Below are 27,598 nucleotides of genomic sequence, written 5' to 3' on the forward strand. Positions count from 1 at the left end.
CATGGTGGAGGGAGCCTCTAAACAGCCAAGTTTTGGGAAATTCATGGTGGAGGGAGCCTCTAACCAGCCCAGTTTGGACCAATTCATGGTGGAGGGAGCCTCTAAACAGCCAAGTTTTGGGAAATTCATGGTGGAGGGAGCCTCTAACCAGCCCAGTTTGGACCAATTCATGGTGGAGGGAGCCTCTAAAAAACCCAGTTTGGACCAATTCATGGTGGAGGGAGCCTCTAAACAGCCCAGTTTGGGCAAATTCATGGTGGAGGGAGCCTCTAACCAGCCCAGTTTGGACCAATTAATGGTGGAGGGAGCCTCTAAACAGCCCAGTTTGGGCAAATTCATGGTGGAGGGAGCCTCTAACCAGCCCAGTTTGGGCAAATTCATGGTGGAGGGAGCCTCTAAAAAACCCAGTTTGGACCAATTCATGGTGGAGGGAGCCTCTAACCAGCCCAGTTTGGGCAAATTCATGGTGGAGGGAGCCTCTAACCAGCCCAGTTTGGACCAATTAATGGTGGAGGGAGCCTCTAACCAGCCCAGTTTGGACCAATTCATGGTGGAGGGAGCCTCTAACCAGCCCAGTTTGGACCAATTAATGGTGGAGGGAGCCTCTAAACAGCCAAGTTTTGGGAAATTCATGGTGGAGGGAGCCTCTAACCAGCCCAGTTTGGACCAATTCATGGTGGAGGGAGCCTCTAAACAGCCCAGTTTGGGCAAATTCATGGTGGAGGGAGCCTCTAAAAAACCCAGTTTGGACCAATTCATGGTGGAGGGAGCCTCTAATTAGCCCAGTTTGGACCAATTAATTGTGGAGGGAGCCTCTAACCAGCCCAGTTTGGACCAATTAATGGTGGAGGGAGCCTCTAAACAGCCCAGTTTGGGCAAATTCATGGTGGAGGGAGCCTCTAACCAGCCCAGTTTGGACCAATTAATGGTGGAGGGAGCCTCTAACCAGCCCAGTTTGGACCAATTAATGGTGGAGGGAGCCTCTAACCACCCCAGTTTGGACCAATTCATGGTGGAGGGAGCCTCTAACCAGCCCAGTTTGGACCAATTCATGGTGGAGGGAGCCTCTAAAAAACCCAGTTTGGACCAATTCATGGTGGAGGGAGCCTCTAAACAGCCCAGTTTGGGCAAATTCATGGTGGAGGGAGCCTCTAAAAAACCCAGTTTGGACCAATTCATGGTGGAGGGAGCCTCTAACCAGCCCAGTTTGGACCAATTCATGGTGGAGGGAGCCTCTAAACAGCCAAGTTTGGACCAATTCATGGTGGAGGGAGCCTCTAAAAACCCCAGTTTGGACCAATTCATGGTGGAGGGAGCCTCTAACCAGCCCAGTTTGGACCAATTAATGGTGGAGGGAGCCTCTAAACAGCCAAGTTTTGGGAAATTCATGGTGGAGGGAGCCTCTAACCAGCCCAGTTTGGACCAATTCATGGTGGAGGGAGCCTCTAAACAGCCCAGTTTGGGCAAATTCATGGTGGAGGGAGCCTCTAAAAAACCCAGTTTGGACCAATTCATGGTGGAGGGAGCCTCTAATTAGCCCAGTTTGGACCAATTAATTGTGGAGGGAGCCTCTAACCAGCCCAGTTTGGACCAATTAATGGTGGAGGGAGCCTCTAAACAGCCCAGTTTGGGCAAATTCATGGTGGAGGGAGCCTCTAACCAGCCCAGTTTGGACCAATTAATGGTGGAGGGAGCCTCTAACCAGCCCAGTTTGGACCAATTAATGGTGGAGGGAGCCTCTAACCACCCCAGTTTGGACCAATTCATGGTGGAGGGAGCCTCTAACCAGCCCAGTTTGGACCAATTCATGGTGGAGGGAGCCTCTAACCAGCCCAGTTTGGACCAATTAATGGTGGAGGGAGCCTCTAACCACCCCAGTTTGGACCAATTCATGGTGGAGGGAGCCTCTAACCAGCCCAGTTTGGACCAATTCATGGTGGAGGGAGCCTCTAAACAGCCCAGTTTGGGCAAATTCATGGTGGAAGGAGCCTCTAACCAGCAGAGTTGTGGGAAAGCAGGGTGGAGGGAGCCTCTAACCAGCAGAGTTGGTGGAAATCAGGGTGGAGGGAGCCTCTAACCAGCAGAGTTGGGGGAAATCATGTTGGAGGGAGCCTAGTATTAGCAGAATTGTGCAACGCTTATGGTGGATGAGTATGAGGATGCGGAGGAATTGGAGAGGTTGAGTACAGACATGGAGTTTCATGTTGGGGTGCTTTACACAGGTGGGCACAAAAATGAAGGCTCTATCCAGTAGTGGTTCATTTTTATCAAAGTGAGCCGGTCGGCACTCTCAGCTGACAGACGGGTGCGCTTGTCAGTGATGATGCCACCGGCTGCACTGAACACCCTCTCAGATAGGACGCTGGCGGCAGGACAGGACAGCACCTCCAAGGCATATAGGGCAAGTTCAAGCCACAGGTCCAACTTCGACACCCAATACGTGTAGGGCGCAGAGGGGTCGGAGAGGACAGGGCTGTGGTCGGAAAGGTATTCCCGCAACATGCGCCTATACTTCTCACGCCTGGTGACACTAGGACCCTCCGTGGCGGCACTTTGGCGAGGGGGTGCCATCAAGGTGTCCCAGACCTTAGACAGTGTGCCCCTCGTTTGTGTGGACCGGTGAGAACTTGGTTGCCTACTGGAGGAACTGCCCTCCCTGCCGCCACTGTCACATGCTGGAAACATCTCCATCATATTCTGCACCAATTGCCTGTGGCAAGCATTGATGCGATTGGCCCTCCCCTCTACCGGAATAAAAGACGAGATGTTGTTTTTATACCGGGGGTCAAGGATAGCAAAGATCCAGTACTGGTTGTCCTCCATGATTTTGACAATACGCTTGTCGGTTGTAAAGCACCCCAACATGAACTCAGCCATGTCTGCCACAGTGTTAGTTGGCATGACTCCTCTGGCCCCACCGGAAAGTTCAATCTCCATTTCCTCCTCATCCTCCATGTCTACCCATCCGCGCTGCAACAATGGGACGATTCGAAGTTGCCCGGAAGCCTCCTGTATCACCATCACATCATCGGACAACTCTTCTTCCTCCTCCTCCTCCTCCTCCTCCTCCATTAAACGCAGTGAAGCGGACAGATGTGTGGACCTACTCTCCAGCTGTGACGGATCGGATGCTATCCCTAACTCCTCTGTGTGATCTGAGTTATCCCTGATGTCAATCAGGGATTCTCTCAGAACACACAAGAGCGGGATTGTAAGGCTCACCATCGCATCCTCAGAGCTCACCCTCCTTGTGGACTCCTCAAAGACCCGTAGGATGTCACAAAGGTCTCTCATCCATGGCCACTCATGGATGTGAAACTGAGGCAGCTGACTTTGTGGCACCCTAGGGTTTTGTAGCTGGTATTCCATCAAAGGTCTCTGCTGCTCAACCACTCTATTCAACATCTGAAACGTTGAGTTCCAGCGTGTGGGGACGTCGCACAAAAGCCGGTGTTGTGGCACATGCAGGCGTTGCTGGAGAGATTTTAAGCTAGCAGCGGCTACTGTCGACTTGCGAAAGTGGGCGCACATGCGCCGCACTTTCACCAGTAGCTCTGGAACATTGGGGTAGCTCTTTAGGAAACGTTGCACCACTAGGTTGAAGACGTGGGCCAGGCATGGAACATGTTGGAGTCCGGCAAGCTCCAGAGCTGCTACCAGGTTCCGGCCGTTATCACAAACGACCATGCCTGGGCCCAGGTGCAGCGGCTCAAACCATATTGCCGTCTCATCGAGGAGGGCATCCCTCACCTCGGAGGCAGTGTGCTGTCTGTCCCCCAAGCTGATCAGCTTCAGCACAGCCTGCTGACGTCTACCAACGCCAGTGCTGCAACGTTTCCAACTCGTAGCTGGGGTCAATCTAACAGCGGAGGAGGAGGCGGTGGCGGAGGAGGAGGCGGTGGCGGAGGATGAGGCGGTAGAGGAGGAGGAGGAGGGGGGTGTTCTTCTCGTGTCCCTGCCAGGAATGTTAGGCGGGGAGACGAGGTACACCGGGCCAGTTTGGGAAGCAGTCCCAGCCTCAACTACATTCACCCAGTGTGCCGTCAGTGAAATGTAGCGTCCCTGTCCGCATGCACTTGTCCACGCGTCGGTGGTCAAGTGGACCTTTGTGCAAAGCGCGGAACTAAGGGCCCGCCTGATGTTGAGTGACACGTGCTGGTGCAAGGCGGGGACGGCACACCGGGAGAAGTAGTGACGGCTAGGGACGGCATAGCGAGGTGCCGCAGTTGCCATCAGGTCCAGGAAGGCGGGAGTTTCAACAAGCCGGAACGCCAACATCTCCTGGGCCAGCAGTTTAGCGATGTTGGCGTTCAAGGCTTGCGCGTGTGGGTGGTTAGCAGTGTATTTCTGCCGCCGCTCCAATGTCTGAGAGATGGTGGGTTGTTGTAAAGAAACGCCTGATGGTGCCTTTGATGGTGCAGGAGAAGGAGATAAGACAGGACCAGGGGAGGATGAGGTAGAAGTCAACAAAGTGGCGGAGGCAGATGAAGTGGTGTCCTGGCTCGTCCTCTGGAGTGCATCGCCAGCACAGTCAGCAGTGGCAGTGGCAGAGGCAGAGGCAGAGGCAGAGGCAGTGGCAGTGGCGTGAACGGCAGGCGGCCTTTGTCCTGCCGTTGCTGCCTGCCACTGATTCCAGTGCTTGGATTCCAAATGACGGCGCATTGAAGTGGTGGACAGGTTGCTCTTCTCAGAGCCCCTAATCAATTTCGAGAGGCAAATTGTGCAGACAACACTATATCTGTCCTCGGCGCATTCCTTGAAAAAACTCCACACCTTCGAGAAACGTGCCCTCGAGGTGGGAGTTTTTCGGGGCTGGGTACGAACTGGAACATCTTGGGAGATTCCGGGTGTGGCCTGGCTTCGCCTAAGCTGCTGACCTCTGCCTCTGCCTCTAGCTACCCTTTTTGGTGCTGCACCTGCCTCAACATCCACACTACTTTCCCCGCTTGACATCCCCCCTGTCCAGGTCGGGTCAGTGTCCTCATCATCCACCACTTCCTCTTCCAACTCCTGTCTCATCTCCTCCTCCCGCACAATGCGCCAGTCAACTGGATGCCCTGACGGCAACTGCGTCACATCATCGTCGATGAGGGTGGGTTGCTGGTCATCCACCACCAAATCGAACGGAGATGGAGGAGACTCTAGTGTTTGAGCATCTGGACACAGATGCTCCTCTGTTAGGTTCGTGGAATCGTGACGTGGAGAGGCAGGTTGAGGGACAATGAAAGGAGCGGAGAACAGCTCTGGGGAGCAGGGACAGTTTGGGTTATTGTTCTGTAAAGCTTCGGAATTTTGGGAGGAAGGAAGACAAGACTGTTGGGTAATAGGAGGAGAGGAGGCAGAGTCTGACTGGCTGCTGGACAATGTGCTGTAAGCGTTCTCTGACAGCCATTGCAAGACCTGTTCCTGGTTCTCGGGCCTACTAAGGTTTGTACCCTGCAGTTTAGTTAATGTGGCAAGCAACCCTGGCACTGTGGAGTGGCGCAATGCTTGCTGCCCCACAGGAGTAGGCACGGGACGCCCTGTGGCTTCACTGCTACCTTGCTCCCCAGAACCATTCCCCCGACCTCGCCCACGGCCTCGTCCACGTCCCTTTCCGGGAGCCTTGCGCATTTTGAATTCCTAGTTAGAAATTGGCACTGTATACCAGTAGTAAAAATTGTGGGTGCACGTAACCCCAATATATTCTTTGAATTCCCAGTCAGAAACTGGCACTATATGGCAGTAGCAAGAAATGAGGGTATTTGTATTCCCAATATATTCTTTGAATTCCCAGTCAGACAATGGCACTGTATACCAGTAGTAAAAATTGTGGGTGCACGTAACCCCAATATATTCTTTGAATTACCAGTCAGAAACTGGCACTATATGGCAGTAGCAAGAAATGAGGGTATTTATAACCCCAATATATTCTTTGAATTCCCAGTCAGACAATGGCACTGTATACCAGTAGTAAAAATTGTGGGTGCACGTAACCCCAATATATTCTTTGAATTCCCAGTCAGACACTGGCACTATATGGCAGTAGCAAGAAATGAGGGTATTTGTATTCCCAATATACTCTTTGAATTCCCAGTCAGACAATGGCACTGTATACCAGTAGTAAAAATTGTGGGTGCACGTAACCCCAATATATTCTTTGAATTACCAGTCAGAAACTGGCACTATATGGCAGTAGCAAGAAATGAGGGTATTTATAACCCCAATATATTCTTTGAATTCCCAGTCAGACAATGGCACTGTATACCAGTAGTAAAAATTGTGGGTGCACGTAACCCCAATATATTCTTTGAATTACCAGTCAGAAACTGGCACTATATGGCAGTAGCAAGAAATGAGGGTATTTGTATTCCCAATATACTCTTTGAATTCCCAGTCAGACAATGGCACTGTATACCAGTAGTAAAAATTGTGGGTGCACGTAACCCCAATATATTCTTTGAATTCCCAGTCAGAAACTGGCACTATATGGCAGTAGCAAGAAATGAGGGTATTTGTATTCCCAATATATTCTTTGAATTCCCAGTCAGACAATGGCACTGTATACCAGTAGTAAAAATTGTGGGTGTATATAGCCCCAATTCTATTGCTAGGGGACTTGCAGGGTATTTCTGGGGTGAAGGTGGGGGGGCACACCGTTGGAACGGGTATCGGGGTATATATCGGGTATACGGGAATACACTGACAGTGTATTCCATTCAGGATCCTGGGAAAGCTGGGTTGCGGCGATTGAGCCCGTCAGTGCCACGTTACACTGACAAGCTTCTCCCTGGAATTTAGCTCTTACAAGAGCTGTTGGTTGTCTTCTCCTTCCTATCCTAGCCTGTCCCTGCCTACCCAGAATCTAAGCCCTAGCTAGCTGGACGGAAACCTCCGTCCTCGGTGAATTGCAAGCTCAGAATGACGCGAAGCTGGGCGGCGCTGTTCTTTTAAATTAGAGGTCACATGTTTTCGGCAGCCAATGGGTTTTGCCTACTTTTTTCAACGTCACCGGTGTCGTAGTTCCTGTCCCACCTACCCTGCGCTGTTATTGGAGCAAAAAAGGCGCCAGGGAAGGTGGGAGGGGAATCGAGTAATGGCGCACTTTACCACGCGGTGTTCGATTCGATTCGAACATGCCGAACAGCCTAATATCCGATCGAACATGAGTTCGATAGAACACTGTTCGCTCATCTCTAATGACGAGGGCTCCAGGGGACAGGACGAGATTTACGATAGCCGGTGATGGAGCAGTGAAGACTGGTGATTATTACGCCGGTCTTCATAGCTCTCCGCCAGTCACTTTATTGTATCGTCTCTTTCTTTTATTGCCTAATCTATTTTATAGCTTAGACTTTTAGGACTTGTCTTGAAGGGTAATGATTTTTCTCAGGATATGATCGATATCGATCTCTTGCAGGGATGATCTTTGCTTTTTGTATCTGTGGTTCAGAAACAATCGCTTTGATAAAACTTTAGGATTGTTTATTGATGTCCAGTATAAATTCAGATGTACAAGTCCTCAAGTCAATACGCCACCATCCATCTTGTCAAATTTTTATATATACAGTCCTATGAAAAAGTTTGGGCACCCCTATTAATCTTAATCATTTTTAGTTCTAAATATTTTGGTGTTTACCACAGCCATTTCAGTTTGATATATCTAATAACTGATGGACACAGTAATATTTCAGGATTCAAATGAGGTTTATTGTACTAACAGAAAATGTGCAATATGCATTAAACCAAAATTTGACCGGTGCAAAAGTATGGGCACCTCAACAGAAAAGTGACATTAATATTTAGTAGATCCTCCTTTTGCAAAGATAACAGCCTCTAGTCGCTTCCTCTAGCTTTTAATCAGTTCCTGGATCCTGGATAAAGGTATTCTGGACCATTTCTCTTTACAAAACAATTCAAGTTCAGTTAAGTTTGATGGTCGCCGAGCATGGACAGCCCGCTTCAAATCATCCCACAGATGTTCAATGATATTCAGGTCTGGGGACTGGGATGGCCATTCCAGAACATTGTAATTGTTCCTCTGCATGAATGCCTGAGTCGATTTGGAGCGGTGTTTTGGATCATTGTCTTGCTGAAATATCCATCCCCGGCATAACTTCAACTTCGTCACTGATTCTTGAACATTATTCTCAAGAATCTGCTATGACCCTCAACTTTAACAAGATTCCCGATGCCGGCATTGGCCACACAGCCCCAAAGCATGATGGAACCTCCACCAAATTTTACAGTGGGTAGCATGTGTTTTTCTTGGAATGCTGTTTTTTTTGGACGCCATGCATAACGCCTTTTTGTATGACCAAACAACTCAATCTTTGTTTCATCAGTCCACAGGACCTTCTTCCAAAATGAAGCTGCCTTGTCCAAATGTGCTTTTGCATACCTCAGGCGACTCTGTTTGTGGCGTACGTGCAGAAACGGCTTCTTTCTCATCACTCTCCCATACAGCTTCTATTTGTGCAAAGTGCGCTGTATAGTTGACCGATGCACAGTGACACCATCTGCAGCAAGATGATGCTGCAGCTCTTTGGAGGTGTCTGTGGATTGTCCTTGACTGTTCTCACCATTCTTCTTCTCTGCCTTTCTGATATTTTTCTTGGCCTGCCACTTCTGGGCTTAACAAGAACTGTCCCTGTGCTCTTCCATTTCCTTACTATGTTCCTCACAGTGGAAACTGACAGGTTAAATCTCTGAGACAACTTTTTGTATCCTTCCCCTGAACAACTATGTTGAACAATCTTTGTTTTCAGATCATTTGAGAGCGGACTGTCCATGCTCGGCCACCATCAAACTTAACTGAACTTGAATTGTTTTGTAGAAAGAAATGGTCCAAAATCCCTTCATGCAGGATCCAGGAACTGATTAAAAGCTACAGGAAGCGACTAGAGGCTGTTATCTTTGAAAAAGGAGGATGTACTAAATATTAATGTCACTTTTCTGTTGAGGCGCCCATACTTTTGCACAGGTCAAATTTTGGTTTAATGCATATTGCACATTTTCTGTTAATACAATAAACCTCATTTCAATCCTGAAATATTACTGTGTCCATCAGTTATTAGATATATCAAACTGAAATGGCTGCTGCAAACACCAAAATATTTAGAACTAAAAATGATTAAGATTAATAGGGGTGCCCAAACTTTTTCATAGGACTGTATAAGTGCTGCACAAGCCAAGCACTGTGTAAGCTAGGAGACCTCATTGTCATAAGCTGAGAACTCTGCCCTCCAGTCTCTGATTGACAGCATTTTCACTGTTTCTGGGGCATAGGGAGAGATCTGACAATCAGACACCATCCATTTTGTCAAGTTTTCATACATGTAAATGCAGTACAAGTTGAGTACTGTGTGAGCTGGGAGACCATGCTTTCATGAACTGTGGACTCCCGATGACCTCCAGTCACTGATTGACAGAATTCTTACTCTTACTATGCTTAGGGAGAAAGCTGACAATCAGCAGATAGTGAACAGAACATGGAGGGCTCCAGGAGACACGCACATCATTGGGAAGATAAAGATTCAATTTGCTGCCCTATCCCCATCTCTACCATGCCTTCTTTCACCCCCATTGACCCCAGAAAGTCTCTCCAGGGCACAAGCCTCTCCCCTCCCTGCCTGTCCATTACTCTATTCAAAGGGAAGACTTGGTGGGATCCCCAACAATCAGACCACAATAATAAGACGGTGCCAATCTTACCTCGACAAGTGGGTGCCAGTGGGCGATGGGCTTTCTTGGATATGATAGCATTTCACTCCAATGCTCCCGACCCAGGCTCTCTGCGTCGTTGCCTACTTGACACACCCCAATGACCTCATTGTGACCTACACTGTGAAAATGTTAAATAATGTTTTTTCTGCATGAAATACATCGAAACACTTCACAGTCATAAGACATTTCATCAATAGTTAAAAAATGGAAACCATAGTAAGAAATTTGGTGGATAAGGTTGATGTGCGATACCAAACACAGTCCATGGAGAGCGATGCCGCTGAAAAAATTCTAGATAACCCTTTTAAATCATAATATTTTGGAGGCCATTATCCACCACTAGAGGGAGCCCATGAGCTTAGGGCATATTGATCTTAATAATAACAGTAAGCTACTATACTCCCTCTACTGGTGGATACTGAGAGGCAGAATCTGACAATTTAATGAGTATTTGCTGTTTCAAATTTTTTATATATATAAATTAATAGATCATGTGAATATTAGAAACTTTGTAAAATATTTTATAATAGGAAAATACTTCTATCTCCTGTTATCATCTCCTTTCCTGTCTGCTAAACTGCTCATTTTACTGCTCAGACCCATCTTCAGTGAAGGAATGGTAGCGCTCACGCAAAGATCAGGTTACATAGAAGTCTATGGAGAAGGGAAAGTGGAGGAGGAGCCAAGTGAATGAGAAAGAGAACCAGGGACATGCACCCTCAGATAACAGTAGGGGTTTAGAACTTTTATAGCAGTGACATACATCCAGAATGTCCGTGTCTGAGTCTATCTCCTTCTTTCCCTCCCCCCTCCCCTCTCCATAGACTTCTATAAAGATGAATTTGACAGTGAATTGAGCAGTTTAGCAGACAGGAGAGGATTATGATAAGTGTATACGATACATTACAAAGTGTCTTATATTCACGTGAACTATTAATTTACCAAGAAAAAATTGGGCTGAAAATGACTCTTTAAGTCGGGGATGTAATGATAAGAACCGGAGCTTTCAGCGCTCTAAGGATACATTCGGAAATGAATCATCATGGAATGTTAAACCTAAAAAATGACATTTTGTGACAAGTCAGAATCAGATCTTCCATGACTGTAACCTAAAAGTATAAAAAAAACGAAAAAATCCGGAGGTTTTACTATAGAGAATATAAGAGCTGGTAATGGCAGAGAATTCATTGTAATATCTCACCGGTCGTAATCCATCACCGCTATTAACAGACTGATCTGATCGATATTTTCTGGCGGGACATCGAATACTATGGCTTCATTATAAACAGGATTTAATGTGTTCCTCTTGGTCGATGTTTTCCTTTTCTTCAGCCTCCTCCCTTCGCACATTAATGACACCTTCACATACGGATCTAAGAGAAAGGAATGACCTGTTAGTCAGCGCAGGAGCCGCCATGTACGAGATCACCGGCACTCATGTTCTATCTCCTATCTATCTATCTATCTATCTATCTATCTATCTCCTATCTATCTATCTATCTATCTATCTATCTATCTATCTCCTATCTATCTATCTATCTATCTATCTATCTATCTATCTATCATCTATCTATCTATCTATCTATCTATCTATTATCTATCTATCTATCTATCTTCTATCTATCTATCTATCTATCTATCCATCTATCTATCTATCTATCTATCTCCTATCTATCTATCTATCTATCTATCTATCTATCTATTATCTATCTATCTATCTATCTATCTATCTATCTATCTTCTATCTATCTATCTATCCATCCATCTATCTATCTATCTATCTATCTATCTATCTATCTCCTATCTATCTATCTATCTATCTATCTATCTATCTCCTATCTATCTATCTCCTATCTATCTATCTATCTATCTATCTATCTATCTATCTCCTATCTATCTATCTATCTATCTATCTATCTATCTATCTCCTATCTATCTATCTATCTATCTATCTATCTATTATCTATCTATCTATTTATCTATCTATCTATCTATCTATCTATCTATCTCCTATCTATCTATCTATCTATCTATCTCCTATCTATCTATCTCCTATCTATCTATCTATCTATCTATCTATCTATCTATCTCCTATCTATCTATCTATCTATCTATCTATCTATCTATCTATTATCTATCTATCTATCTATCTATCTATCTATCTATCTCCTATCTATCTATCTATCTATCTATCTATCTCCTATCTATCTATCTATCTATCTATCTATCTATCTATCTATCTATCTCTTATCTATCTATCTATCTATCTATCTATCTATCTATCTCCTATCTATTTATCTATCTATCTATCTATCTATCTATCTATCTATCTATCTCCTATCTATCTATCTATCTATCTATCTATCTATCTATCTCCTATCTATCTATCTATCTATCTATCTCCTATCTATCTATCTATCTATCGATCTATCTATCTCATATCTATATTCTATACAGTATCTGTACCACCTTACAGCTCTATGGAGTACCTGAACCATCTTAGCACTCTATATAGTGTCCGGCCCACCCTATAGCCGTGTAGATAGAGTGTCTGAGCCTGGACCATCTTGATACTCTGCTGAGTGCTGGAACCACCTTAGAGCTCTGTAGACTTTTGCACCATCTTAGGTATCTTTGGTTCTGCTTGAACACGGAAGTCCCTTATATTATATAGACCATATGACAAATACCATATCTTCTCCTAAGAGGGTTTACAATATTGTTTGCTATTCAAATTCTTTTGGAAAGATCAGGCAACAGGACCAAAAACATCGGCAACATTTCAGAAGCTGAGACTCTTGAGGCCATCAAAGCCAAAGCAATAAAACATCAAAGTTATCATCACCTCTAAGTCTGAGGAATCAGATGGAATGGGCAGAAGATCTTCCTTTGCTCCACCACATACAATTTTTATGAGTTATCAAGTAATTCCATCTCCAGGATTTGACCTCTTGGAGACCCCGAATGCCTCATCTTATCGTATATCCTTCCCTCTACATACTGTACCATGCTTTACAATCACGTCTTATAGGTTAAATCCTTTTAAGTGTCCAGGACATGGCAGATGAAATACTTTTAGTGTTAGAAAAAAATAAAATATTTATTTTTTATATATTTTATATAATTTTTTCATATTTGTTAATGCCATATCTAAACCCCCCTCAGCCTGTAGTATTAACCTCTTTTGGTTCAAATTTAAAAAAAAAAAAAAAAATGTTTAACTTGGTTTAACACATTGTGAGAAAATTCTCAAAATTAACCCTCAAAATGCACCTTCAAATCTACAACAACTTTTTATAAATGAGTAATACAAATGCATAGAAGAAACTTTGTAATAGATCTTAGTAATGAGATGTTTCCTTTTCCACCTATTGAGCTGTTTTTGTCTTCTTTCCCTTTATCAGACTCTTATCTCTTATTGTATGCAGCTCATACATAGAAGTCTATGGAGAGGGGAGGGAAAGGATGAGGCTGCTGTCAGCTACAAAGTAACTCATTGCCTCATTCTGTACATCACTAAATACAGCAGAGTACAAAGAGTTATCTTACTTCCAGAATGTTGCAGAATTTAGAAGCCGCAGTGTCTTTTCCAGTAGCCCCTCCTCCCCCTTCCCCTCCTTAGACTTCTATGTTTAAGTTACTCAACCTGATAAATGGAGACTGAAGCATTTTTGGTAATAAGTCCCTTCTATCCCCCTCATACTATCCATTTTTGAAAAGTTGGTATATAGTTGGATATACAAAGTGAGTTTCCTGTGGAACCAGCCCAAGAAATTGGTTGCCAAGATCTTTGCTTCCGTGCAATTGAAAGGAATCTCTACTCTATTTAAGATTAGGAGTCCAGAACCCAAAGATTTGGAGGTCTCATTGGTAAACGATAGTCTTAGCCTTAGCGACCACGAGGTACAAATTCAGGGCTCAGTCTAAGAAACCACAAGGTGCAAATTCAGGGCTCAGTCTAAGAAACCACAAGGTGCCGAATTCAGGGCTCAGTCTAAGAAACCACAAGGTGCCGAATTCAGGGCTCAGTCTAAGAAACCACAAGGTGCAAATTCAGGGTTCAGTCTAAGAAACGACAAAGTGCAAATTCAGGGCTCAGTCTAAGAAACCACAAGGTGCAAATTCAGGGCTGAGTCTAAGAAACCACAAGGGGTCACGTTCAACAATTCCTTGAGCTCGTAAATCTTCCACCAGAGCAGGGCTCCTTGTATACAAGGACTTGCATGTACCACATATGACCTGGATTGCCAGCACCTATAGATGACATTTTATGGGATCCTCAGGGTTGTCCCTTTCTAGACCCAGGAGACCCATTTTAAGACACATGAGTCTCTATAGTCATGGCAAAATTTTTGTGCCGATTGTGAATATTTCTAGGCCGGAGGGTGGAACTGCTCTTCAACATTCAGTCGGGCAACAATGTAGACGTGGTTCTACCCAAACTGTCTCAAAGTTCCATCGGAATCAACCAAAGTTGGCTGGATACATTAGTTGCATATTGTATGTTGTCCCCACCTGTGTATGGGGTCTCCCAACTCTTCCTCGTTGCCAGATGTTGGGGGAGGATAAGGGTGTCTAATGCTCGACCATCTTGAGAGGTAGAGACAAGTGAGCAAGGAGGAGTTGAGCGAGATAGCATGGCCGCCAGCCCGGGCAACATCTCCACCCCAAAGCAACTACAATTTGTCCACAGTTCCCCATAGTTACTCACCAGAAGCCCCCGTGATATCCATCGCCTTAAGATTTCTTGCCTTTATGATAGTGATGGTGAGTCTTCCGGCAGTCGGGAGGTAGCAGAGGGAGAACATCAAGTCACCAAGGTCAACATTGTCCTAGGAAATACAGAATGAAATATTTAAGGATTAAGCACAATACACGGAAGAAGAAGATCGGAGGACAATGCAAAGCAAAATGACTTTCTATTGAAGAATCAAATTGAAGAAGAATCGGAGGCTCCTTCCTTCAATGTCATTACTTCTGTGCTGAAAGGTTAAATCATCTCTCAGTTATGAATCAGTCTTTATTCTAAAAAGTTACAGTAAAAAAATCATGAAAATCTATTCACCAAATCACATTCATCTTCTGTGTGTTGTGTTCTGCCTCAGCTGAAGGACAGAAGACCCTTGTTTACATGGGGGGTGTCCTTGTAAGGGGCTCGGTCATGGAAAGAAAGGGGGGGTAATATACCAGGATGGATAAATATACAACAGATGATAAATAGATACATAGATAGATGGATAGATAGACAGATAGATAGATAGGATATAGATAGATAGATAGATAGATAGATAGATAGATAGATAGATAGATAGATAGGAGATAGATAGATAGATAGATAGATAGATAGGAGATAGATAGATAGATAGATTGGAGATAGATAGATAGATAGATTGGAGATAGATAGATAGATAGGAGATAGATAGATAGATAGATAGATAGATTGGAGATAGATAGATAGATAGATAGATAGATAGATAGGAGATAGATAGATAGATAGATTGGAGATAGATAGATAGATAGATAGGAGATAGATAGATAGATAGATAGATTGGAGATAGATAGATAGATAGATAGATAGATAGATAGATAGATAGATAGGAGATAGATAGATAGATAGATAGATAGATAGATAGGAGATAGATAGATAGATAGATAGATAGATAGATAGGAGATAGATAGATAGATAGATAGATAGATAGATAGATAGGAGATAGATAGATAGATAGATAGATAGATAGATCGATAGATAGGAGATAGATAGATAGATAGATAGATAGATAGATAGAAGATAGATAGGAGATAGAAGCTGCTCCAGTATAACATATGTCCCTCCATAGGAATGCACAGAACCTTTGTGCCATAATAACATAAAATAATAAACTGGAGACTGCTGAGGGAATTCACTTCCCGGCTTCAAAGATGAGATGAGTAATTTTTTGTGTAAATATTACAATATGACCTGATGCATTTTTCTGTTTATACACTGCAGAATTTACATGAAAGCTGCTTTTCCTGCAGAGCTGTCTTGCAGCCTCTAGGGGTCCAGCCTAATAACCGGGGCACTGCTGTGATAAACTGGGTGGAAATCATAAAGTATTCAAAATATGCCATCAATTGTAAATCAGGTACATGCTATCTGCAATACAGCGCACACACGGAATATCAATAAGCTACAGAAATAATACCGCCTACATGGAGAAGAGCAAGAGCTGGACCACACAGCAAACACAGGACATGGAGACACACAGCGAACTGGTCTATCTATCATCTATCTATCTATCTATCTATCTATCTATCTATCTATCTCCTATCTATCTATCTATCTATCTATCTATCTATATCCTATCTATCTATCTATCTATCTATCTATCTATCTATCTCATATCTATCTATCTATCTATCTATCTATCTATCTATCTATTTATCTCCTATCTATCTATCTATCTATCTATCTATCTATCTAATATCTAACTATCTCCTATCTATCTATCTATCTATCTATCTATCTATCTATCTATCTCCTATCTATCTATCTATCTATCTATCTATCTCATATCTATCTATCTATCTATCTATCTATCTATCTATCTATCTCCTATCTATCTATCTATCTATCTATCTATCTATCTATCTATCTCCTATCTATCTATCTATCTATCTATCTATCTATCTATCTCCTATCTATCTATCTATCTATCTATCTATCTATCTATCTATCTATCTCCTATCTATCTATCTATCTATCTATCTATCTATCTCCTATCTATCTATCTATCTATCTATCTATCTATCTAGCTATCTCCTATCTATCTATCTATCTAGCTATCTATCTTCTATCTATCTATCTATCTATCTATCTATCTATCTATCTAATATCTAACTATCTCCTATCTATCTATCTATCTATCTATCTATCTATCTATCTATCTCTTATCTATCTATCTATCTATCTATCTATCTATCTATCTATCTATCTAATATCTAACTATCTACAGTTCTCAGCTAACCTTGTCTACCTTTTGTATCTACAATCTGGGCTCCCCCCCCCACCCTTCTCCATAGATATATATTATGGTGAGCTGTACTTTGATGCTTCAGTGCCTTTTACAGCCCATATTGGGAGAACAAGATAGACTAAGCAGAGATTTCAGAGTGAGTTTCAGTTTAGGGGTGTCAGTCTATAAGATATATTAAGTTTCTTATATTTTTGTACATCCATACTATAAACCCTCCTGGGTGATCTGTCCCCAACACTGGGACTACTCCTCTAGCGACCAAGTCATTCTTTGCTGCATTCAATAAATCCCTGTACAAGGGTTAAAGGGTAAAAATCATATTATTTTAGACAACACCCTCATGAGTAGCCCAAAACCAAACCAGTTAGGTTACAATACATATCCAATTGACATGTTCTCTTCCAGTACACTGACTCCTACAATGGGGATCCCTATGTGACTAGAGGGCCCGTATTGTAGGGTATCTTTACTCTTATATGTTGCTCCTGTTGGGGCATGAGGGGTTAACATCGTCCTATCCCATTTATCTTTCCTGCTTTATAAAATTCTGATTATTACAAATCTGGAAAATTTCCCCATAGTAACAAGCAACGACGGTGACGTCAGACCGGCCTCATTGGAACATGTTGACTGTCATTTATCATGTCGATGAGAAGCCAGAAGAGTCGTCTCGTCACGAGCATCAAGAACGAATGAGTCGTTTTCTCCATTGATGGCCAGAGATCGCTTTCCCTGGAAATTCTGAAGTTTATCTCATTGAGAAGAATATCCTCGCGTCAACCCAGGAAATAAATGTATCATAAATGTATCATAAATGTATCGTAAATGTATCATAAATGTATCGGCTCCCGCATTAATTAGAACTCAGAATTAGAATATCCAGCCAACTAGCAGTGCCAAGGTGAAGCCCAGATCGTGATGCCCTAAGGCTTAGCCTTCAATGACTAAATCTGGATCTGTATTACCCTGACACGGCATAAAAATAGCTAGAACTACATCTATTGAAACACAAAGGACACTGTATATATATATATATATATATATATATATATACACATATCTCCTCCCAGGGTCCTTCACTGATCACATGACTAAGGCTTTGTGCAAACAACTATTATAGATTTTTATCCTACTTGTCACATTTTTGTGCGGTTTTTCTCCATGAAGTCCATCTAATACTATAAAGAAAACCCAGCGGAGGTGACACTGGAGGCCGCAAGGACACAGATTATCCGTAACGGAGGTGAATAAAAAATTTAAAAAATTAGAAGTCTGCGACCAGATCCATGAGAAGCCTCTGACTGTACTGGACGCTCTGCAAAGCTTATGGCATCTGTTTTCAGTCCTAAACTAGACAGTTTTCTGTGTTTTTTAAGTATGGGACTGATATCTAACACTATAGGGAAAAGAATACGGTTTTATATAGAACTTCAGTCGTCGCATCCAAACAATTGTGTCCATCAGTAACAAGAAACCGCAGAGTCCGATAACAAAACTAGAAATGGCGCAACAGACTCCGACTACATCACAGACGCTTGTAGCAGCAAGAACAGAAGATTTCTATTATTCACTCGCTACTCTGTGTCTTGTATTGTTACCTGTTATACCGGGGTAATGAGCAAAGTCACAATACACAGAGTGATGTCACAGTACAGAGATAATACACACAGTGATGTCACAGTACAGGATAATACACACAGAGTGATGTCACAGTACAGAGATAATACACACAGTGATGTCACAGTACAGGGATAATACACACAGTGATGTCACAGTACAGGATAATACACACAGAGTGATGTCACAGTACAGAGATAATACACACAGTGATGTCACAGTACAGGATAATACACACAGAGTGATGTCACAGTACAGAGATAATACACACAGTGATGTCACAGTACAGGATAATACACACAGTGGTGTCACAGTACAGGGATAATACACACAGTGATGTCACAGTACAGAGATAATACACACAGTGATGTCACAGTACAGAGATAATACACACAGTGATGTCACAGTACAGGATAATACACACAGTGGTGTCACAGTACAGAGATAATACACACAGTGATGTCACAGTACAGGATAATACACACAGTGATGTCACAGTACAGGGATAATACACACAGTGATGTCACAGTACAGGGATAATACACACAGTGATGACACAGTACAGAGATAATACACACAGTGATGTCACAGTACAGGATAATACACACAGTGATGTCACAGTACAGGGATAATACACACAGTGATGTCACAGTACAGAGATAATACACACAGTGATGTCACAGTACAGGATAATACACACAGTGATGTCACAGTACAGGGATAATACACACAGTGATGACACAGTACAGAGATAATACACACAGTGATGTCACAGTGCAGAGATAATACACACAGTGATGTCACAGTACAGGATAATACACACAGTGATGTCACAGTACAGGATAATACACACAGTGATGTCACAGTGCAGAGATAATACACACAGTGATGTCACAGTACAGGATAATACACACAGTGATGTCACAGTACAGGATAATACACACAGTGATGTCACAGTACAGAGATAATACACACAGTGATGTCACAGTACAGGATAATACACACAGTGATGTCACAGTACAGGATAATACACACAGTGATGTCACAGTACAGAGATAATACACACAGTGATGTCACAGTACAGAGATAATAAACACAGTGATGTCACAGTACAGAGATAATACACACAGTGATGTCACAGTACAGGATAATACACACAGTGATGTCACAGTACAGAGATAATACACACAGTGATGTCACAGTACAGGGATAATACACACAGTGATGTCACAGTACAGAGATAATACACACAGTGATGTCACAGTACAGGATAATACACACAGTGATGTCACAGTACAGGATAATACACACAGTGATGTCACAGTACAGAGATAATACACACAGTGATGTCACAGTACAGAGATAATACACACAGTGATGTCACAGTACAGAGATAATACACACAGTGATGTCACAGTACAGAGATAATACACACAGTGATGTCACAGTACAGGGATAATACACACAGTGATGTCACAGTACAGAGATAATACACACAGTGATGTCACAGTACAGAGATAATACACACAGTGATGTCACAGTACAGGATAATACACACAGTGATGTCACAGTACAGAGATAATACACACAGTGATGTCACAGTACAGGGATAATACACACAGTGATGTCACAGTACAGGGATAATACACACAGTGATGTCACAGTACAGAGATAATACACACAGTGATGTCACAGTACAGGGATAATACACACAGTGATGTCACAGTACAGGGATAATACACACAGTGATGTCACAGTACAGGATAATACACACAGTGATGTCACAGTACAGAGATAATACACACAGTGATGTCACAGTACAGGATAATACATATGGTGATGTCACAGTACAGGATAATACACACAGTGATGTCACAGTACAGAGATAATACACACAGTGATGTCACAGTACAGGATAATACACACAGTGATGTCACAGTACAGGATAATACATATGGTGATGTCACAGTACAGGATAATACACACAGTGATGTCACAGTACAGGATAATACATATGGTGATGTCACAGTACAGAGATAATACACACAGTGATGTCACAGTACAGAGATAATACACACAGTGATGTCACAGTACACAGATAATACACACAGTGATGTCACAGTACAGGGATAATACACACAGTGATGTCACAGTACAGGATAATACACACAGTGATGTCACAGTACAGGATAATACACACAGTGATGTCACAGTACAGAGATAATACACACAGTGATGTCACAGTACAGCATAATACACACAGTGATGTCACAGTACAGAGATAATACACACAGTGATGTCACAGTACAGAGATAATACACACAGTGATGTCACAGTACAGAGATAATACACACAGTGATGTCACAGTACAGGATGATACACACAGTGATGTCACAGTACAGGATAATACACACAGTGATGTCACAGTACAGGATAATACACACAGTGATGTCACAGTACAGGATAATACACACAGTGATGTCACAGTACAGAGATAATACACACAGTGATGTCACAGTACAGGATAATACACACAGTGATGTCACAGTACAGGATAATACACATAGTGATGTCACAGTACAGAGATAATACACACAGTGATGTCACAGTACAGGATAATACACACAGTGATGTCACAGTACAGAGATAATACACACAGTGATGTCACAGTACAGGATAATACACAGAGTGATGTCACAGTACAGGATAATACACACAGTGATGTCACAGTACAGGATAATACACACAGTGATGTCACAGTACAGAGATAATACACACAGTGATGTCACAGTACAGGATAATACACACAGTGATGTCACAGTACAGAGATAATACACACAGTGATGTCACAGTACAGAGATAATACACACAGTGATGTCACAGTACAGAGATAATACACACAGTGATGTCACAGTACAGAGATAATACACACAGTGATGTCACAGTACAGAGATAATACACACAGTGATGTCACAGTACAGAGATAATACACACAGTGATGTCACAGTACAGAGATAATACACACAGTGATGTCACAGTACAGAGATAATACACACAGTGATGTCACAGTACAGGATAATACACACAGTGATGTCACAGTACAGAGATAATACACACAGTGATGTCACAGTACAGAGATAATACACACAGTGATGTCACAGTACAGAGATAATACACACAGTGATGTCACAGTACAGGGATAATACACACAGTGATGTCACAGTACAGGATAATACACACAGTGATGTCACAGTACAGAGATAATACACACAGTGATGTCACAGTACAGGATAATACATATGGTGATGTCACAGTACAGGATAATACACACAGTGATGTCACAGTACAGGATAATACACACAGTGATGTCACAGTACAGGATAATACACACAGTGATGTCACAGTACAGAGATAATACACACAGTGATGTCACAGTACAGGATAATACACACAGTGATGTCACAGTACAGGATAATACATATGGTGATGTCACAGTACAGGATAATACACACAGTGATGTCACAGTACAGGATAATACATATGGTGATGTCACAGTACAGAGATAATACACACAGTGATGTCACAGTACAGAGATAATACACACAGTGATGTCACAGTACACAGATAATACACACAGTGATGTCACAGTACAGGGATAATACACACAGTGATGTCACAGTACAGGATAATACACACAGTGATGTCACAGTACAGGATAATACACACAGTGATGTCACAGTACAGAGATAATACACACAGTGATGTCACAGTACAGCATAATACACACAGTGATTTCACAGTACAGAGATAATACACACAGTGATGTCACAGTACAGAGATAATACACACAGTGATGTCACAGTACAGAGATAATACACACAGTGATGTCACAGTACAGGATGATACACACAGTGATGTCACAGTACAGGATAATACACACAGTGATGTCACAGTACAGGATAATACACACAGTGATGTCACAGTACAGGATAATACACACAGTGATGTCACAGTACAGGATAATACACACAGTGATGTCACAGTACAGAGATAATACACACAGTGATGTCACAGTACAGGGATAATACACACAGTGATGTCACAGTACAGAGATAATACACACAGTGATGTCACAGTACAGGGATAATACACACAGTGATGTCACAGTACAGGATAATACACACAGTGATGTCACAGTACAGGGATAATACACACAGTGATGTCACAGTACAGGATAATACACACAGTGATGTCACAGTACAGGATAATACACACAGTGATGTCACAGTACAGGATAATACACACAGTGATGTCACAGTACAGGGATAATACACACAGTGATGTCACAGTACAGAGATAATACACACAGTGATGTCACAGTACAGAGATAATACACACAGTGATGTCACAGTACAGAGATAATACACACAGTGATGTCACAGTACAGGATAATACACACAGTGATGTCACAGTACAGAGACACATCATATTATTATAGTATATAGATAATGTATACAAAATGTCGCCTTGTATAATCCCCCCTATGTACCTGCACAATGGTGTGACCATAAGTTTAGTATTTTAGTATTTCCTATTCCATTATTTATAGTTATTGATAAATCGCTTTTTCATTTCCCCAGTAACAATCCGGGGTCTGATATTCTTATACAAGGTCTGGATATATAATTATCCTTTATAAAGGCCATACATTTTACTTCTATGAGCCCCAGAAATTCCTGATGTGATACCCGATGGCGGACTGCACAACCCCATCACCTGCTGTAATCTGCGGGGTCCATGTGACTCTGAGTGGGGGGAGGGGTGATCACATTCGATACAATTGTCTCCATCTCCGCGTCAGTAAACAACATTGTAGTAAAATAGTAACAATTAAAGTGAGATTATGCGCCATTCTAAATCCCTATGCAAATATTTAAAGGCAATAGCAATAAGAAGGGAATATTAGAATATCGTACAGTAATAGGCGACAAAACTCTCATCTCCGGATCCGTCAGGGGAAGTTCAGAGAACGTGTTTACGTGTGTGACTTTGGCGCTGACCTGCTGCGTAGAGACATCTGCTCTTTTCTGCATTCTGCCTGGCCGTGTCAATGATTTTAATACGTTCCTTTGAGGAATCCAGACAGCTGAGATGACGCAGGCGGTTATTGGCTGGCGCTGTCATTCAGTCCGTGCGGCTCTTCTAGTCCTCCGCATCTGATACCGAATTCATTTCCATTTACATAGTCTGAATGGGGACTTGGCGCCCGGCCAGCACATTCATCTGAAATGTTTCTCTAGCTGAATATTCCTACGTTCCACTTAAGTACAATCCTTTCGCTTTTTACCGCCCGCGTCGCACTGGCAGACGCAATTTTCGCTGTCGAAAGTATCAGATTTTTTGTTTTATTGATCAATGCCCAATCATGATTAAAAATGTGAAGAGCGTCGCATCATTAAAGGACGGCGTGTAATGGAGACAATGTATCCACGTGAATGTGCTGGAGGGATTATGTGCGGGGACGCTTACGTAACCGGAGATTCTGAAGTCAATGGAGCTGAATAGCATGGCAAGGTTCGGGGCCCCAATTCAATGGTGGTCCCAACGCCAGGACCCCGATTGTAATAGGTTTTGTTAAATAGACAAAGGTGGGAACCGGGATCATAACTTGGCTTATTCTGCAAGCCAAGGGCCATTATGGCCACTTATCTCCTATCTAAAGGACATAGACTAGTGATCAGGATGATGGGCTACCTAAAACCCCATAAGGCCTCCTTGCGTAACCATCAATCATTCTCATCTATGGGGCTGGAGATTACAGTTTCGGAAGCCCCATAGCAGTAAATGGAGCCCCGGGCAACCAAGTGATCTGTGGTGCTTCCTAGACAAGGAGGCTTGAGATGGACTTGTGGATCACTGATCAGGTCTCCAGCGATTGGACACTTATTCCATGGCCTATGGATAGGGGGTAAGTCTCCATAAGGGCACAACCCCTTTAAGATCAATTTGACGCTATGTTCTCATCTGTGTCTGGTGTCCCTGATAAGAATAGGGTTACACAGCACATACCAGGATCCATCTTTCGATCCACTTCCTACTACACTACACCAAATACTCAGCTGTGAGGGCTGTCTACTTCCAAAGACTCTTTGCCCACATCCCAGACTTCATATCTGCAGATGAGAAGAGGAAACTCTACATCCTACTGGGAGAAGAAGAGGCCATTGTGGAGATCGCTGCCCAATACGTGTCCAGCTGTCACCAAATAAGAGGAAGATGAGACTCCACGGACTGTTATATTTATCCCAATACACCCACCCCACCCCACCCCCACCTCCCCATATAGCAGTCACCAACGAAGAGGAAGATGAGACTCCACGGACTGTTATACCCCAAACCACCCACCCCACCCCCCCATATAGCGGCCATCAACTAAGAGGAAGATGAGACTCCACGGACTGTTATACCCCAAACCACCCGCCCCACCCCACCTCCCCATATAGCGGCCACCAACTAAGAGGAAGATAAGACTCCACGGACTGTTATACCCCAAATCAACCCCCCCCCATACCACCACTCTTCCCCCCCCACTTTACTAACTTTGGCAATGCCAAATATCTATTCATACGTGCCAATAAAGCCTGCTTGATTTGATTTGATTTGATCCATCCGTCCATGGGTAGCCATCAAAAAATATGACCATTTGTGTCCTTTTTTGGCGGATCCGTTTCCCTTCCCTTCATCTTCATTCTGAGCATGTGCAGAGAAGAATGAAGAGGGAAAACCGGATTGTAAAATGGACACAAATGGTTCACTCTCCTTTGGCAATCTATTTGTGTCCGCCTTCCATAGACCTCAATGGTAAAGAAAATGGATTAGTTGTATTAGGGATGGGGGAAAGATCGGATCCCGATCGCGATGGAGCAAATTTCACGATCGGGATCGGTTGGAAAGTGATCAAAAATTGGATTTTAAAAACGATCCTGAAATCTCAAGACTGGCTCAACCCTACCGCGTATCCTTATTTTTTGGATGGAGCAAAAGTGCGCCATGTCCAACTTGTCTCTGTCCAAAATAGTGGATACATGGCGGAAATGCCCCAAATGCAGACCGGGGGTTGGTTTGTAAAAAATATTTTTTTTTTTTTAAATTACCCGTTCTAATTGGGTTTTAGGATCCTTTGATGGATCACAGAAGCAGATCGGGTGCGGTGTTACCAGCATAGATATGGACCGAACCTTAAAATGCACCCCGAGAGGTGTATGGTGACCTTATGGGGGGACAATGTATAAAAAACATGACCTAAGAATGAAGCCCAAGATGCAAAAATGATTAAATTAACCTAAAAAAGATGTTCTAGACCTCCAAACTGCTGACCATATGTCCAATCAAGAACCAGAGAAAGTGGCCCCGGTAATGAAGTGGTTAAGAAATAATTTGATCATCCAGAAAAGACGTCGGGTCTCTCCGCAGCTCCAATTCTCGATAGCTCCTCGCCGTCTGTACAGTATGGGCTGCTAATACAACATCTCTGCGCTTCCAGGATGGTGACAGCTCCGATCTATTTCCTTCCTATAACCCCCCCCCCCCCCCCCCCGGTACGGTATTACCTGCAGCACGCCAGCTGTTGCTACACTACAATTCCCAGGATGCTCGGCTCACGGCGGCCGCACTAATTCAAGCACTAGATTTCAACAACTGATTGGAAGGTAATTTGCATCCCTGTTCCAAGTCTGCGCGGCCCCCACACGCGGCGCGGCGGAGAGCGTAATTATCAGGAAAATGTTTCTTGATTTGCAAGGAAACCAAAACATACAAATGTTTGCAGTAAACACAAAAACAACTACTTAAGGGAATCGCAAGGAAAATTGGTTCTTAAAGGGCCGCGCTCTGGAAATCAACTGGAATCTTACATTTACTCCTGGAAGGAAGTCAATATCCTGAGTGATCCGTAACAGCGGCGCAGGCGCGGAATTGTGGGATATCAATTCTGGGGAGCCAATCCTTCTATACTTCCAGCGCCCCTTGTCCGTCTCTATATAGATGTATACACGGCACCCTGGCAGTTTCTGCAGAGGGAGGTGGGGGGAATGCACTGGACTTATATACTATGTATCCAGTTTATTCTTTCAAATCTTTACATTCCATGAACAGGATTTGGAAGAAATGTCTGTTGGGTGGGTGACCCTTGGCTTGAGAATAGGGGACTGAAAGTTACCCTAAATGCTCCATGTGGTGGCCCCACCACACCGTTCACATAGAACCAATGGCGCCCTGTTCTCCTAATCCTGTGTATAGGGTAACCCTTTTACAAGCCCCTAGTAGCCAACTAACTGGCCTGTAGTTGGGGTATGTTGCCCTTAGATAAGGTGGCATATTAAAGGGGTTTACTAAGATAACTGGAGAACCCGGGGGTGGTCTGAGATGATGGAAAAAAAAAGTGGTGATATTCACCAACCTCCCGGACTCACTCCAGTGCCAGGACTGGGAACGCTGGGGCTCACATGACCACTAATGATCACATGTGCAATACTGATGATGTCACCGGTGCTAAAAATTGACCACAGTAGTCAAGTAACACCTCCAGCCTGGATAGCTGAATGGAGTAGGGTATTGCTCCATTTTAACACCACCCTCGGCCTCCCCATATATCTTTGCTGTATAGGATACGGAGACGTTTTATAGACCTTAAATGTATCTAACATAACACAGAAAAAATTCTTGATTAAATACATTGTATCATTTGTGTTCTGTGGTTCCATGGCTACAGACTACAAACAAACTCTGTGTAGTCAGATCTTTAGTTTGTGGACTGTAACATCTACGTCTGTACAGGACTTGTGGACACAAAATGGAAGTTTTTTCCCAATAAAATTCTAATTTTTTTTCCTCTGTATTGAGTCAGTGCACCTGATAGAGCAGCGATCCAGTGGCCACGGCTACACGATATCCTTCCTATCCCCTGTATCTGCCATCTGCAGTATATTATGTTACCTGCACCATCTCGTCCTGGATCCTGAGCTCCAGCTGCACCGGCTACACGACGCCGACTACTCGGACTCCATATTGTTCATAATTAATTTTCCGCTGCCAGGAATCTGTATGGATTTTTTTTTCACCGGCATTAACAAGTTCTTGTGGGATATGTGTCAGGTTTAGTGTCTGAGGACTAAACACAAATCTGAGAGCCAACCAATCCCCCATTAGACGCTGGATGAGGCAGAACGTATAGGAGGACGCACTTTACCGTCTATTATATT

At 43.2% G+C, this 27,598-nt stretch overlaps 1 protein-coding gene and 1 long non-coding RNA gene across 2 annotated transcripts in view; one reads left to right on the forward strand and one right to left on the reverse strand.

Moving 5' to 3' along the window:
- SYT9 (synaptotagmin 9) overlaps positions 1–27,598 on the reverse strand; it is a 102,073-nt gene that overhangs the window by 5,353 nt on the left and 69,122 nt on the right. Inside the window, exons 4-6 of the mRNA XM_075280906.1 lie at positions 14,417–14,537; positions 10,907–11,078; positions 9,694–9,823 (exon numbers count right to left, since the gene is read on the reverse strand). Coding sequence (XP_075137007.1) covers positions 9,694–9,823; positions 10,907–11,078; positions 14,417–14,537 — 423 coding nt within the window. The remainder of the gene's footprint in view (positions 1–9,693; positions 9,824–10,906; positions 11,079–14,416; positions 14,538–27,598) is intronic.
- LOC142212841 (uncharacterized) lies at positions 13,547–13,928 on the forward strand. Its single transcript, XR_012717216.1, has 3 exons — positions 13,547–13,608; positions 13,715–13,750; positions 13,856–13,928. It is a non-coding gene; the product is annotated as an uncharacterized LOC142212841 (long non-coding RNA).

The sequence above is a fragment of the Leptodactylus fuscus genome, chromosome 7 (genome assembly GCF_031893055.1).
Source record: "Leptodactylus fuscus isolate aLepFus1 chromosome 7, aLepFus1.hap2, whole genome shotgun sequence".
In the NCBI taxonomy this organism is placed as follows: Eukaryota; Metazoa; Chordata; class Amphibia; order Anura; family Leptodactylidae; genus Leptodactylus; species Leptodactylus fuscus.